At 36.6% G+C, this 15,932-nt stretch overlaps 1 protein-coding gene across 1 annotated transcript; it reads right to left on the bottom strand.

The window, feature by feature from the left end:
• Positions 1-523: 523 nt before the first annotated feature.
• Positions 524-6,129, bottom strand: snrpa1 (small nuclear ribonucleoprotein polypeptide A'). The gene is made up of 9 exons (XM_056239570.1): positions 5,904-6,129; positions 5,646-5,793; positions 5,238-5,316; positions 5,092-5,138; positions 4,889-4,991; positions 3,767-3,846; positions 3,386-3,458; positions 2,113-2,206; positions 524-788 (listed from the first exon to the last, which is right to left on the bottom strand). The coding sequence occupies exons 1-9, from the start codon at positions 5,983-5,985 to the stop codon at positions 640-642; spliced, it is 855 nt and encodes a 284-aa protein (XP_056095545.1). The 5' UTR covers positions 5,986-6,129; the 3' UTR covers positions 524-639.
• Between the last annotated feature and the right edge of the window lie 9,803 nt (positions 6,130-15,932).

Raw genomic sequence — 15,932 nt, 5'->3', positions numbered from 1 at the left:
GCTTTAAGATGACGTGGCCTCTACGGGGGCCCAACTGAGACAAATCAAGGCAAAAAAATAATTCCTCCTTTTCGATTATAGCATTGCTTATTTATTATTTGACTTATTTGACGCTAAGATTGAAATAGCGCCCTTTAAATTGGAGTTAAATAAGTAAATAAATATTTTAACTGCACTGTACTATGAGTAGAAAAAAAAAACTATGTAACTTAACAGAAACTACATATTTTCCAAATTATATTTTAGACACTTGGTATCTAAAATATACCCTGTTCTAATGATATTGATGATCTTTCTCTAAGCGTTTACAAAATGTGTGGCCAATAATTGGGTAAGAAATGTGCTGTGCATTTAGAAGTTGAGTTCGAAAAGTTTTCAACATTATGACCAAACAAACTGTAAATAATTATAACAGATTCACATATTTAATTTCTAGTCTTTGAGGATGATTCACAAAATAGTAGAACAGTAAACAAATGAAATTCTTGACCACATTCAGATATACATAAAGAAAAACTCACTGTTCATTAAAAAACAAGTTTAATGTAGTTTAATTTACAAAAAAAAAAAAACACTTATCAAAACAAATACTGTCAAACAGCATCAAAACAAAGCATTAATGATTCTGAACGTAAAGAACTATGATCCATTAACATGCATATCTTCCTGCATGTCATCGTCTCCGTTTTCTCCAATGTCCTGCGCGTTCTCATCCATGGGGACTGATTCCTGCATCTCTTCCTGGATCTCCTCCTCCTCCTCTTCCTCCTCTACCATGTTAGATGCTCCTGAAAAGGGGAAAACAGAAGACTAATGAGAAGCTTGATAATTTTTAGTTCTTAACCCTCTGGGGACTAAGCCCTTTTTGGTCCGTTTTCTCTATTTTTACATTTGGCCTTATAAACCATATGTAATGGAGATGGAACACTATGTGTTTGGTATCTATGGATTCAGAAGACCATAAGCTAACATAAGCATGTATGTAATGTGTTTATAAAGGAAGTATGAGTGAAAAATGTACAATAAACTAGAGAATTTCAAAAACGGAAATTAGATTTTTGTCATTTATTTCTGAAAATCACACATCACACAACAATAGTGAACAGTTTTTGAACAAAAAAAATATTTGTCGAAGCCTTTGCTTGACAGACATGTGTAATTGTTAAATAAAATGTGTAAAGAACAATGAAAACTGTAACTTTATTTACAAATAGTCTTAGGCGTTTTTCTTAGGAATGCTTAGAATTTTCTAAGCAATGCTTTCTCCTCGTCACTCTCCAGTAATTGTTCCAGAGCTTGTTCCACCGTAAATCTTTACTGCTTGCCATCATAAAAGTGCTAAAACAATAAATAATGCTATAATTGTTTGTGTGTATGTATATATATATATATATATATATATATATATATATATATAATAACTGTTCTGTCTCTCTCTCATATAAATCTCTGATGTGTCCATTGTCTAAGCCTCCGTTCGCTCTGTCTCCTTCTCTCCTTTCAACGCTGTTTGCATCATATCCCTAACTATATAGTACCACCCCTTGCAAGGCTACAGAGTCCTCTGATTTGCTAGAAACGTCATGGTAAGCTTCCTCTGATTGGGTAAGAAAAATATTTCTCCATCGGCAATTTTTCCATTGGTTGTTGTTCGCGGAATCTGCCAAACAACATCGATTTCATTGGCCTTTTACATAGTGGTTTTGCGCAACAAGGAAGTGTGTATATTTACAAGCCGGGTGAGTTATCACTGTTTTCAGTGGAATCTGAGGAAGATGGTGAAAAAGACCGCATCTCTCTATCATTAATAGTTTTTAAGATAATTACACATTTGTAAAAGTATGCCATTTTGGGCGGTACCGCCCAATCCATCCCCAGAGGGTTAAAAGCAGAGTATGTCCTACTACCTATTTAAATGTTGTTTAATTGTACAAATGCTGCCTCAGTGACCAATACATTTTCTTCAAGGAGTTGTAGAAGCATCAGAGTTACAAACCTAAAATGGACTACACTCAGGGTTCCCACTCATTCACCAATGACTGAAAGCGTTTTCCCATTCATTTGTGATTACTGAATAATGTTTATGTATAAATGTGTATTACAAAATAATACCTGATCTCAGCTCTCGTCCTGGGATCTGTCCTGACTGGAGAAGCCCCTTCAACCGTTCAACTTCAGCCAGTGATGTGGCATTAGCAATCGCATTCTACATGCAAACAACATTTACAAAGAGAAGCATTATATCAGGACATCAGCCTATATGAATAATACATTATTAATAAATAATACATTTGAGTAGTATTTATTCAGCAAAAACGCATCAAACTGAATTAAAGCAGTAAAGACATTTATAAAGTTACAAAAGATTTTCATTTCAAATAAATGGTTCTTTTGAACTTTCTATGCATCCTGAAAAAAATGCATCACACTTTCCACATAAAAAAATATCAAACTTGAAAATAATGAGAAATGTTTCTTGAGCAGCAAATCAGCATATTAGAATGATTTCTATTAGAAATATCATATTAGATATTAGACATAGAACATATTAGAAGGATCATGTGACACTGAAGACTGGAGTAATGATGCTGAAAATTCAGCTTTGCATAACAGGAAAAAGTCACATTTTAAAATACATTCAAATAAAAAGTAGTCATTTTAAATTTAAATTTTATTTCACAAATAAATGTTACTAATCATATAATAGTGTGTGTGTGTGTACACAGTGGCAGTTCTGGCTTATTTGGTGAACTAGGCAAAATAAGACATGTCTCCGCTCCACCACCCCACCCCAAAATGTGCTAAATAAAATAAATGTAATATATATACCCATTTACAACAAGCACTTAACTCAAATTATTAAATTATACAAAATACATAGAGAACTAGCTGACTAAAAACAGCTTGAAAATGCTACCACATGAAATTTGTATTCCATGTGGAATTATTCGACATACAAAGATGGACTCTTCATTTATTTACAGTTTAAAAGTACACTATGTTATTTCATCGGTCAGTCTTGGAAATCTGATAGTTGAAAGCTGCCGCAAACATTAAATCCAGGAGAGAAGAAAAGAGAAAGAGCACGTATTCGCAATTGCACGGGACAAAGTTTGTGCACAAGCAATACCTGAGCGAGAGCAGAGCCATGAGACCACTGTATATTTGAGATCACACATCCAGTTTTGTGCAAGAGTGAAGGAAACCCGCTCGCGGTCGGAGATTTGTGCTGGCACATTACATGGATGCGCTCTCGCTTTACAATAATGCACTTTTGACATTTACCGTGACAGAAAAATGACAGCCCAGTCCATCACATATTTCAAATGCATCCTCTGGTGTGTATATGTACATATGTGGGTGTGTTAATCTGGTTCTTACATACCTTTATGGCTTCAACATCTGCAGCAGACGGTCCCATTTTCTTCTCAGTCTGAAGTCCTGCTCCTGGAGTAAACCTGAGAGCAAGAGTAAATTTGGGGTTCAGACAAAGTGAACATGTTGAAGATTGCCTCTGCAGCCTCCCAACCAGTTCCCACAATCAAGAGTGTAGTATCTTCAGTATCTTATCAATATGAATAAACTGATACAAGACAGAAAAGCCTTGAGCCAGCTCCCCTGAGAAACATTGCTGAAGTTTAACATGGAAATGTATCTTTTAACAGCCAATTCAGGGTCAATATTCATTCTCCGAGATGCCGAGTTCATAACTTCCACAGTCCAGTAATTCGGGAGAGCTGAGCTTGATCAAGGAGTTTCATCTTACGTTTTGGTTCGCTTGGCAATATCCTTTGCAAGCTGAGCACCTCGTTTGCCTTTGAACATTTTTTCAGCCTCCTGACGTTCCTACGGTGATACAGCAGAAAGTTCAAGCAAACATTCACAACAGATCATGACATGGACAACAGCCCCGTTCTTCACACGTGCAATACCGAATTATCACAGACAACTCAATCGAGCCAATTCAATCTGCATGTGTTTCAAGAAACAAATTAGCCAGAGGGAATTATAAAAAGTAACGTCGGATGTACTAATCGATCTATGAAGAACAGGGCCCAGGGTGATACCACACTGATAAATAAACAGACAATTACATTTTTGTGTGTGAAATCTTCCTGAAATTATCTGTCCAAAAGGAAGCAGTATGCATTTTATCAATCGGTTCATTTCAAGAAAACAACATAAAACACAACAAATCAAAACAATGACAAAGACTGTACAATGTGTACAAAACAATTATTAGAAAATAATTATAATAATTTAAGAAAGTAAAACTAAAGGTCTATTTGCATCACAGATATTTAACAACATTAATCTCTCACTAATAATGATCCATAATTATTTATTCTAGAAGCACTAGAAACCTGATCAATAATAAAAAAAAAATCAATAAATGAACATGAAACATGACATTGACAAAAATGCACTAACATGAATTGCACAACAACAAAATTGTTTTTTAAAGCATAATGTACACTACAGTTCAAAAGTTTGAGAGATTTTTAAATGTTTCTGAATGAAATCTTTTCTCGTAACCAAGGCTGCATTTATTTGATCAAAAATTCAGTAAAAGCTGTAATATTCTGTTCATACAATTTAACAATTTTTTACTGGAATATATTTTAAAATGTAATGGCAAAGCATCATTACTCGTTTTCAGTCACATGATCCTTCAGAAATCATTCTAATATTCTAATTGCTGCTCAACAAACTTGATTCTTTAAAGAATAGAAAGGTCATAAGAACAGCATTTATATGAAACAAATCTTTTGTAACATTATAAATGTCCTTACTATCACTTTTGATCAATTTAATGCATCCTTGCTGAATACAAATATTTATTATTTTGAGTTAAAATAAAAGACAAAGCATTACGGTTTAATCATACCTTCAGTTTCACTTTCTGGAAGTCCAGTACACGGAGCTGTGGGATTTTATTGATGACATATAACCTGTAATGTTTCTTGTTGGTAACTGGATTCCTGAGGAGACTGCAGAAGAGGAAAACCAGTTCAAATGATGATCTGAAGTTAAAACATTAAAACATTTGGGTGTAAAAAAATAAATAAAAGAAGCTCATTCAGCAGGTACCTGAGCAGGGTCAACGATTTCACTGTCGCAAGAGGATCCAAATCACCCTGTTGAGGACCAGAAACAACCATTAGTACAAAATTCAATGAAACAAAACTTCAATTATGAATTAATGTGCATAAAGGCACATCTATTGTTGAACTCACCAGCTCTTGAATGTTGTTGCTTGTGAGAATGAGCTCCTTCAGGTTTGGTAAAGCCTGCTCCATGTTCTCTCCAATACGGCTGACAAAAACACCAAGCATTGTAGAGTAACAAACTCAAATCTTCTGTACTTTGCAAGCACATGACATGATGCATAGAAATGACTAATGCAAAGATTTTTAATAATCAGACTGTCTTGGTGTTAATTTTAAAACCACCATTGCTCTGGAGAACCACCCTCAGAATTGTCAGATAGTATTTTCTTGCATTACATATTTACAATATAACAATAACATTAATGTGTTTGCACATAAACAGTGCTGAGAATCATGTCATTTCTTTCGTTAGACAGATGAAGATAAACAGTGTATAGTGTTTTCTCATAATAAATATCCGTCTGATTCTCTCACCAGATCCTGTTATTGTTCATCAGGAGTGTTTTGAGTCTCTTCAGCAGTGGAAAACCATCCAGCTTTCTGATCTCATTATCGGACAGATCAACGGTATCAAACTGATCGAGTGTGGCGCCCAGATTCTCCAGCACAGGGATCTTATAGCCTTATAACAAACACACGAGCAGGAGTTAATTTTAGATTAAGGCGCATAAATCGTTGATTCACATGTGAATGATGCACTTAAACCGGTTTTAATGAAGGTGCTTCACTTACCGCGCAGGTCGAGCTCTCTGTCCCGCACAGGGTTCGTGTATTGCGCCGCCTGCTCGATTAATTCTGCCGTTAGCTTCACCATGTCAGCCGCTGAGAGAAACAATGAGTCTGATCAATAAGATATGTGTTTGATCAAAAGTTTATTTAGCACGTATTACGCTCACACACGCTGCCGCCAAACGGAAGCGTCTGTTTTGTTCTTCTCGAGACAAAATCTGGGTTGGGAAGGAAGCCACAGCGCCACCAGGCGGACTGGAGGACAGATGCGCCACTGCCAACAATAATGATGATTCTGATGAAGAGCGTCACATGTGGCGAGAACATGAAATAAATAGGTCTATTTTTGGAGCTGTGGTGTGTTAACTTTCTCTGAGCAGCACCCTTATTGAGCTTTTTGCCCGTTGGATGTGCACACTTTGTGTTAAATCTTTGACGGACAAAAATGTAAAAACATGATACAGAATACATGGAGGTTAACCCTGTAGCTTTTAAAAAAGAAAACATGAATAACTTTAATAGCCCATTTTCTATTGTAGCCACACATTATGAAAGGAGTGTTAAAATAAAATTGACTCACTTTTCATCCATAAAATTATGCTTTTTGGGGAACGCCTGGAGGCAACACTGTGCTTGAAAAAAAACTTCAAATGCAGGTTATTTAGTTAAAGTTTGTATTGAATTTGACTATTGGCCTACATTATTTACTAATTATTTACTAGAATACTAAAAATGTATTAAAAACAGCAAAGAACATTACAGTATCATTAAGTACAAATAAAAAAGGTAGGCTAAATAATGAAGTAAATTAAATTATTTTATATTGATAATACTTAGTGTTGAATTTAAAAACATTGGGTAAATGCAATAAGGTGCTGAATCAGTATGCACTATTCATTTCACTGTCACACAATGCAAAGTAATTTATGACTGCAGACGTTTTAAAATGAAATTTACTCATTAACAAATTGAATCAAATTATCCAAAGAAAACCCATGTTAAATAAAACAAAGATTATTGGAGTGTGTTTTATAAGAAAATATTTCAGTATTTCTACTGTGCCCAGTGGTAGACAGTACGTAGAGTACTATAGACGGTTTCATCGAACGCACGCGCGTTGCCGGGGTTACGCGCTGGCCCGAAGTTAACTTCCGGTCTGTGTTTGTTAACCGGTAATATCATAATATCATTCTCTGGTAATATGGCGCCGACTACAAACGCAGTGAAAATTAAGGTGATGAGTAGACTGAAGTTGGGCTCAGGTTGTTGTGTTGTGGGATGCAACCTGAGCAGGGATGTAGTGGAGGCTAAACGCACGTAAACGCCGTTTACGCACCTCTCAATATTCGGAAATAGCGTTTACCCACCTCCAAAGTGCGTTTATCCACCTCTAAATTGCGTTTATCCTCCTCTAAATAGCTATAAATTAAGCTTATGTCGTTTTATATTGTTCATTACTAGTTTCATAGGTTGTTAAACCTAAGACGAACTCTTTCATATTGCGCTGCATTACTGTCAGTGTTGTTGACTTTTACTGACGGTAAGGTTGCGCTGTTGACGCTCGCGCAGCCTCTCGAGGAGAAATCTACACAAATGAGCGCACACACACACTCAGTTAACAATATACTGCCTATAAAAAATCTAAATGTGGAGTTTTTATATTTTTTACATATGTTAAGCAACCTCAATTATTTTTCCTGAACACCATCACGATTGAAAATGTGACATTGATTTCCTACAACAGTTCAATAAACAGTTAAAATTAAGTCACTTACATTTTAGATGCAATATTGGCTGTTTTTGTTCTATTTCAGCAGCGAAAATAGTTCCAAACAAAAATCACAGCAGAACCACGGCGCATCTCACAGGAACACTCGACCTGTTTTCATTACTGAATGATTCAGCATTTTGAAGGAATCGATTGAGTCAAAGATTCAATGACCCATTCGTAAACATCTGTCTCATTCTTGAATGAATCAACCGTTTGAACAAATCGTTTGAATGAATGAATCAATGACTCGCTCATTAAGACGGTCGCCTGCCGCCACCTACTGGCGGTTTCGTGTTATGTTTAAAAGTAGATCATTCTGTCCAACGTTTCTTATTTGTAAATTTAAATCAATTTCATAACATTATTTTATGCAATTGGAATTTTTCAGTGTAAATGATTTAATTTGATCAGCCCTATAGTGTCTTATTAATCGAAATAATTGAATTTATTGATCAAATTTAGGAATTTAAAATGAAAGATGAAGCATAAATTTAATAAGATTGGGGGAGGGGATGCCCTTTAAAGGTGCAGATATTATAATATGCCGATTTAAATATCAAAGGTGATTGAACACTGATGAGAATATATTGTTTCAGAATAAAAAAAATAATAATAAAATATAGCTGCGAGCAGCGATTACGGGCCCAAGCCGGTGGCACCGCAACCCCGGTGCCTTTAGTTACCTAAAGGCACCGGAGTGGCGGTGCCGCCGGCTTTGGCCCTTCATCGCTGCTCGCAGCTATATTCATATATATATATATATATATATATATATATATAAACAAGCCGGTGGCACCGCCACCCCGGTGCCTTTATATATATATATATATGTCTACATTGTTCAATCACGCCTCACACACACACACTTTTGCAGAGCCCACACCAATGCAAGCTCTATAGCACACATCTTCTCAAAGGTCAAAGCGGAGTTACGATATTGCCCGTCATGCACAGTAACCCTAAAGGCACCGGGGTGGCGGTGCCACCGGCTTGTTTATATATATATATATCGTATTATTCTAACTTGTAAAAAACTATTAACTTTTGTTAATATTCAACCATTTCACAACTAACTTTTTTCCATAGATCAAACACAACATAATTATATGGTGGACTGAAACAAAAATTATTAATTAAATAAAATTATTGTTTTCCTCTGAAATAGCAAAAGCATCACACACTAGCTGTACCTGCTCTAAATAAAAAATAGTAATTCAATAAAAATACAAAATCGAACTAAATAAAATAAATTATTACAAAAACAAAATCAAACCAAAGAAAATATATCTTCGAAAAAAAAAGCGAGTGTCATGAGGAAAGGCGCCTCAGGAATCGTCAGGATTAACTCCATGTGTAAGGAATTTTGATTGATTTTATTTGTCACTTGAAAATTATTGTTAAATGTGTGCCTGCATAACTTTAATAAGATTTATTTTCTTTGATTTGATTTTGTTTTATATAATTTATTTATTTCGATTTTGTATTTTTATTTAAATACTATTATTTATTTAGAGCAGGTACAGCTAAGTGTGCGATGCTTTTGCTATTTCAGAGGGAAAAAAACACATTTTATTTCAAAAAGGCTTTTCAATTAAATAAAATGTTCAAGCTTTGTTTTCGTTTTATTATTTTGTTTGTTTTAAGCTTTGTTTAATTTATATTGTTAATCATCTGACACAAAACAAATGCATAAAGTATCATTTTAACTTTTAAAAAACTATTAACATTTGTTAATAGTACATTGCCTGTCTTTTGTTAATAGGACAAAACATAGTTATTATATTTTATAATATTTTATAAATATATAAAATAAACATTTGTAATGAAATCGTTCAAAAAAATGATATTAGCATTGTTTTAAACTTTGAAATAGAAGTAGCGCAATGCCTGGCCACTCCCGCGCCGCCTCCTTTTCACAATCCGAGGGAACCGTCTCCGGAATATTAACCTCACTCCTAGAAGTCCAATTCTCATTATTCATGCCTCTTACCTGGGATTGATTGCACACACACACACACACACACACACACACACGCACGCACGCACGCACTCACACGCACACACACACACACACACACACACACACACACACACACACACACACACACACGTGTCAAGTCACTTACATTTTAGATGCAATATTGACTGTTCTTCTGTTTCAGCAGCGAAAATAGTTAAACAAAGATCACAGCAGAACCATTGCATCTCACAGCAACGTGTTTTCTCATTACTGAATGATTCAGCATTTTGAACAAATTGGTTGACTCAAAGATTCAATGACCGATCCATAAACATCTGTCTCATTCATGAATGACTCAGTCGTTCAAACGAATCGTTTGAACGAATGAATCAATGACCCGCTCATTAAGACGGTCGCCTGGCGACACCTAGTGACGGTTTAGTGTTATTTGATTATACACTCAAAATATTCCACAACAAATCCTTTAAATTTAATGATATTCAGAACAGAACACGAATAAAAAAATAACTATAATAAAGCCAAAACGAAATAATTTAAAACAAAAGTAAAAGTAAGTGGTGTTAGGCTCACGTAAATCTCTCTTTAGAATCTAAATGTTGCAACATTTGCGATGTATTTGGATGCTAAACTATTCTTTATTACAGGCTTTGTACTTCACTCACGTTCCAATATCGACGGAAAAAATCATCCTCTTCACTTGTGCAAAAATGTGCTTGGAAAAATCACAGTGGAGCGGTGCTTACTGTGAATGATACAAATTGTACTACTGACTATTTCAACATAGCAGTGTAATTTGTATATGTTAGGTTGAATGTTTTATTATTGTGTGTGTGTGTGTGTGTGTGTTTGTGTGTGTGTGTGTGTGTGTGTGTGTGTGTCAGTGTGTGTGTGGGGGTCTGGGTGGCTCAGCGCGATTGAACAGTGAAACATACTCCGTCATTTTCTTCATACAGGACATCATTCAAACGTCAAAGTGTTTACTTATATTTGTGTACACTCGCAATAAAACACAACATTGTGTTTTTGTTAAATAAATTAAAGTAATACGTCCCCCGAAATGGCGCTAATTTTAAAATGAAACTAAAATGCTCACGGCTGCACGGGCATTCATAACTCTGCGCGCCCACGGTGAGGGACGAGCAGAACAGAGCGAACGTTGTTTAGTTCATTCCTACTTCCATAGGAATTAATTGAAAAAGCTCACTCTACTCTGCACCATTATTAATGAATTGTGCAGACGTCCTTATTTTACTTTCGCTTTTTACCTGATTTTGAACACAAGAGGGCAGTATAACACTATGTATGATTTGGAAAAAAAAATGTTTTGACTAAACAACCATTCTGGCTGTTTTTAAACTTAAACATTATTCTCTAATTGCTCTCACCATGCCCGTTTCTGAAACTCTGCACATGTCTACTGTCTAATAAATGTGATGTGTCTGTCGGGTTTCATGCAATTTCAAGTATGTTAAGAGTCTCAAAAGCATCAACAAAGAATAATAAAGTTTGATGCGTTGCCACGGCAACAGTATCTAAGATATCAATAATCCTTTCTCAGGTCTACATCTGCCGTGTGTCTACATTATACACATAAAGTTTGAAGCAAATTGGGTAAAAATAAGAGGGTGATTTCAAAGCCTTTAGGAAGTGACACACTTCCTGCTGCCAGTTGGTGGCGCTATAACTTTGACTCACAATAGTCACATCCATGTGATCGGACTCTTACAGCGAACACACTGCTGAAGTTTCATCAAGATCAGTTAATGTATGCAGAAGTTATAACACACTTCCTGTTTCCTTTATTCGCCATAAATTCGTTTCCTCGCCACGGCCAAACCGTTCGAGATATCAAAAATCCCCTGGCAACTTTTCATCCTCAATGTCTTGACTTCATGCTGACCGAGTTTCGTGGCGATTGGTTGAATTCTCTAGGAGGAGTATATCGAATTCCAGGGGCATACGCTTCCAAACAAACCATAATAGCCGACTTCCTGTTGGGCTGGGGTAAAAAGTAAAAGTACAAAGGATATATGAATCGATGAGATCTATATGTGTACCGAGTTTCATATTATTACATTCAAGCGTGTTTGATTTATGGACCAAGTTTTCGGACCCCATTCCAGGGGGCGCTGTCGAGCCCCCCTGCCACGCCCAGGTACCAGCTTCAGCCCGGCCCTGATGGCCGCGGGTTCTGACCCGTGTGCAAAGTTTCAAGAGTTTTTGAGCATGTTAAGGGCCCCAAAAGTGCGCTGAGAGTCTCAAAAGTATCCAAAAAGAATATTAAAGTTTGATGCGTTGTCACGGCAACAGCATCTAAGATATCAACAATCCTTTCACAGGTCTACATCTGGCGTGTGTTTACATTATACAGATGAAGTTTGAAGCAAATCGGGTAAAAATAAGAAGGTGATTTCAAAGCATTTTGAAAGTGACACACTTCCTGCTGCCAGTTGGTGGCGCTATAACTTTGACTCATAATAGTCACATCCATGTGATCGGGCTCTTACAGCGAACACACTGCTGAAGTTTCATTAAGATCAGTTAATGTATGCTGAAGTTATAACACACTTCCTGTTTCACGTTTCTCGCCATAAATTCGTTTCCTCGCCACGGCCAAACCGTTCGAGATATCAAAAATCCCCTGGCAATTTTTCATCCTCAATGTCTTGACTTCATGCTGACCGAGTTTCGTGGCATTTCTTTGAATTCTCTAGGAGAAGTACTTTAAATTCCATTGCATGCGTTTTACAAACAACCCTAAATAGCCGACTTCCTGTTGGGCTGGGGTAAAAAGTAAGAGCATGAAGTATATATGAACCGATGAGATCTATGTGTACCGAGTTTCATATTATTACATGCAAGCGTGTTTGATTTATGGACCAAGTTTTCGGACCCCGTTCCAGGGGGCGCTGTCGAGCCCCCCTGCCACGCCCGGGTACCATCTTCAGCCCGGCCCTGATGGCCGCGGGTTCTGACCCGTGTGCAAAGTTTCAAGAGTTTTTGAGCATGTTAAGGGCCCCAAAAGTGCGCTAAGAATCTCAAAAGTATCCAAAAAGAATATTAAAGTTTGATGCGTTGTCACGGCAACAGCATCTAAGATATCAACAATCCTTTCACAGGTCTACATCTGGCTTGTGTCTACATTATACACATCAAGTTTGAAGCAAATAGGGTAAAGCGTGTTGGATATATGGACCAAATTGTCTGACCCGTTCAAGGGGGCGCTGTCGAGCCCCCCTGCCACGCCCGGGTACCAGCTTCAGCCTGGCCCTGATGGCCGCGGGTTTTGTCCCGTGTGCAAAGTTTCAAGAGTTTTCGAGCACGTTAAGAACCCCAAAAGTGCCCGAAAGCATAAAAAAGCATGAAAAAGCTTAAAAAAAGGAATATTAATGTTTGATGCATTGCCATGGCAACAGTATCTAAGATATCAATAATCCTTTCACAGGTCTACATCTGGCGTGTGTCTACATTATGCACATGAAGTTTGAAGCAAATCGGGTAAAAATAAGAGGGTGATTTAAAAGCATTTTGAAAGTGACACACTTCCTGCTGCCAGTTGGTGGCGCTATAACTTTGACTCACAATAGTCACATCCATGTGATCGGGCTCTTACAACGAACACACTGCTGAAGTTTCATCAAGATTAGTTAATGTATGCAGTAGTTATAACACACTTCCTGTTTCACGTTTCTCGCCATAATTTCGTTTACTCGCCACGGCCAAACCGTTCGAGATATCAAAAATCCCCTGGCAATTTTTCATCCTCAGTGTCTTGACTTCATGCTGACCGAGTTTCGTGCCGTGTGTTTGAATTCTCTAGGAGGAGTATTTCACATTCCATTGCATGTGTTTTCCAAACAACCCTTAATAGCCGACTTCCTGTTGGGCTGGGGTAAAAAGTAAGAGCATGAAGTATATATGAACCGATGAGATCTACATGTGTACCGAGTTTCATATTATTACATGCAAGCGTGTTTGATTTATGGACCAAGTGTTCAAACCCCGTTCCAGGGGGCGCTGTCGAGCCCCCCTGCCACGCCCGGGTACCAGCTTCAGCCCGGCCCTGATGGCCGCGGGTTCTGAGATGTGTGCAAAGTTTCAAGAGTTTTCGAGCACGTTAAGGCCCCCAAAAGTGCCCAAAAGGTAGTAAAATAATAATAATAAATATATATATATATATATATATGAATATAGCTGCGAGCAGCGATTACGGGCCCAAGCCGGTGGCACCGCAACCCCGGTGCCTTTAGTTACCTAAAGGCACCGGAGTGGCGGTGCCGCCGGCTTTGGCCCTTCATCGCTGCTCGCAGCTATATTCATATATATATATATATATATATAAACAAGCCGGTGGCACCGCCACCCCGGTGCCTTTATATATATATATATATATATGTCTACATTGTTCAATCACGCCTCACACACACACACACACTTTTGCAGAGCCCACACCAATGCAAGCTCTATAGCACACATCTTCTCAAAGGTCAAAGCGGAGTTACGATATTGCCCGTCATGCACAGTAACCCTAAAGGCACCGGGGTGGCGGTGCCACCGGCTTGTTTATATATATACATCGTATTATTCTAACTTGTAAAAAACTATTAACTTTTGTTAATATTCAACCATTTCACAACTAACTTTTTTCCATAGATCAAACACAACATAATTATATGGTGGACTGAAACAAAAATTATTAATTAAATAAAATTATTGTTTTCCTCTGAAATAGCAAAAGCATCACACACTAGCTGTACCTGCTCTAAATAAAAAATAGTAATTCAATAAAAATACAAAATCGAACTAAATAAAATAAATTATTACAAAAACAAAATCAAACCAAAGAAAATATATCTTCGAAAAAAAAAGCGAGTGTCATGAGGAAAGGCGCCTCAGGAATCGTCAGGATTAACTCCATGTGTAAGGAATTTTGATTGATTTTATTTGTCACTTGAAAATTATTGTTAAATGTGTGCCTGCATAACTTTAATAAGATTTATTTTCTTTGATTTGATTTTGTTTTATATAATTTATTTATTTCGATTTTGTATTTTTATTTAAATACTATTATTTATTTAGAGCAGGTACAGCTAAGTGTGCGATGCTTTTGCTATTTCAGAGGGAAAAAAACACATTTTATTTCAAAAAGGCTTTTCTATTAAATAAAATGTTCAAGCTTTGTTTTCGTTTTATTATTTTGTTTGTTTTAAGCTTTGTTTAATTTATATTGTTAATCATCTGACACAAAACAAATGCATAAAGTATCATTTTAACTTTTAAAAAACTATTAACATTTGTTAATAGTACATTGCCTGTCTTTTGTTAATAGGACAAAACATAGTTATTATATTTTATAATATTTTATAAATATATAAAATAAACATTTGTAATGAAATCGTTCAAAAAAATGATATTAGCATTGTTTTAAACTTTGAAATAGAAGTAGCGCAATGCCTGGCCACTCCCGCGCCGCCTCCTTTTCACAATCCGAGGGAACCGTCTCCGGAATATTAACCTCACTCCTAGAAGTCCAATTCTCATTATTCATGCCTCTTACCTGGGATTGATTGCACACACACACACACACACACACACACACACACGCACGCACGCACTCACACTCACACGCACACACACACACACACACACACACACACGTGTCAAGTCACTTACATTTTAGATGCAATATTGACTGTTCTTCTGTTTCAGCAGCGAAAATAGTTAAACAAAGATCACAGCAGAACCATTGCATCTCACAGCAACGTGTTTTCTCATTACTGAATGATTCAGCATTTTGAACAAATTGCTTGACTCAAAGATTCAATGACCAATCCATAAACATCTGTCTCATTCATGAATGACTCAGTCGTTCAAACGAATCGTTTGAACGAATGAATCAATGACCCGCTCATTAAGACGGTCGCCTGGCGACACCTAGTGACGGTTTAGTGTTATTTGATTATACACTCAAAATATTCCACAACAAATCCTTTAAATTTAATGATATTCAGAACAGAACACGAATAAAAAAATAACTATAATAAAGCCAAAACTAAATAATTTAAAACAAAAGTAAAAGTAAGTGGTGTTAGGCTCACGTAAATCTCTCTTTAGAATCTAAATGTTGCAACATTTGCGATGTATTTGGATGCTAAACTATTCTTTATTACAGGCTTTGTACTTCACTCACGTTCCAATATCGACGGAAAAAATCATCCTCTTCACTTGTGCAAAAATGTGCTTGGAAAAATCACAGTGGAGTGGTGCTTACTGTGAATGA

Source organism: Rhinichthys klamathensis, unplaced genomic scaffold (assembly GCF_029890125.1).
Source record: "Rhinichthys klamathensis goyatoka isolate OS25496 unplaced genomic scaffold, OSU_Roscu_1.1 h1tg000567l_1, whole genome shotgun sequence".
NCBI lineage: Eukaryota > Metazoa > Chordata > Actinopteri > Cypriniformes > Leuciscidae > Rhinichthys > Rhinichthys klamathensis.
The sequence above is the reverse complement of the archived record's forward strand: the minus strand, read 5'-3'. Positions and strand labels throughout refer to the sequence as shown.

Excerpts from the sequence above, each read along its gene's own strand:
- snrpa1 (XM_056239570.1), bottom strand. The coding sequence starts at position 5,985 with ATGGTGAAGCTAACGGCAGAATTAATCGAGCAGGCGGCGCAATACACG. Across the intron at positions 5,794-5,903 it reads CAGAGAGCTCGACCTGCGCG|GCTATAAGATCCCTGTGCTG; the intron begins GTAAGTGAAGCA and ends GTTTGTTATAAG. Across the intron at positions 3,847-4,888 it reads TCCAGAAAGTGAAACTGAAG|GAACGTCAGGAGGCTGAAAA; the intron begins GTATGATTAAAC and ends GTATCACCGTAG.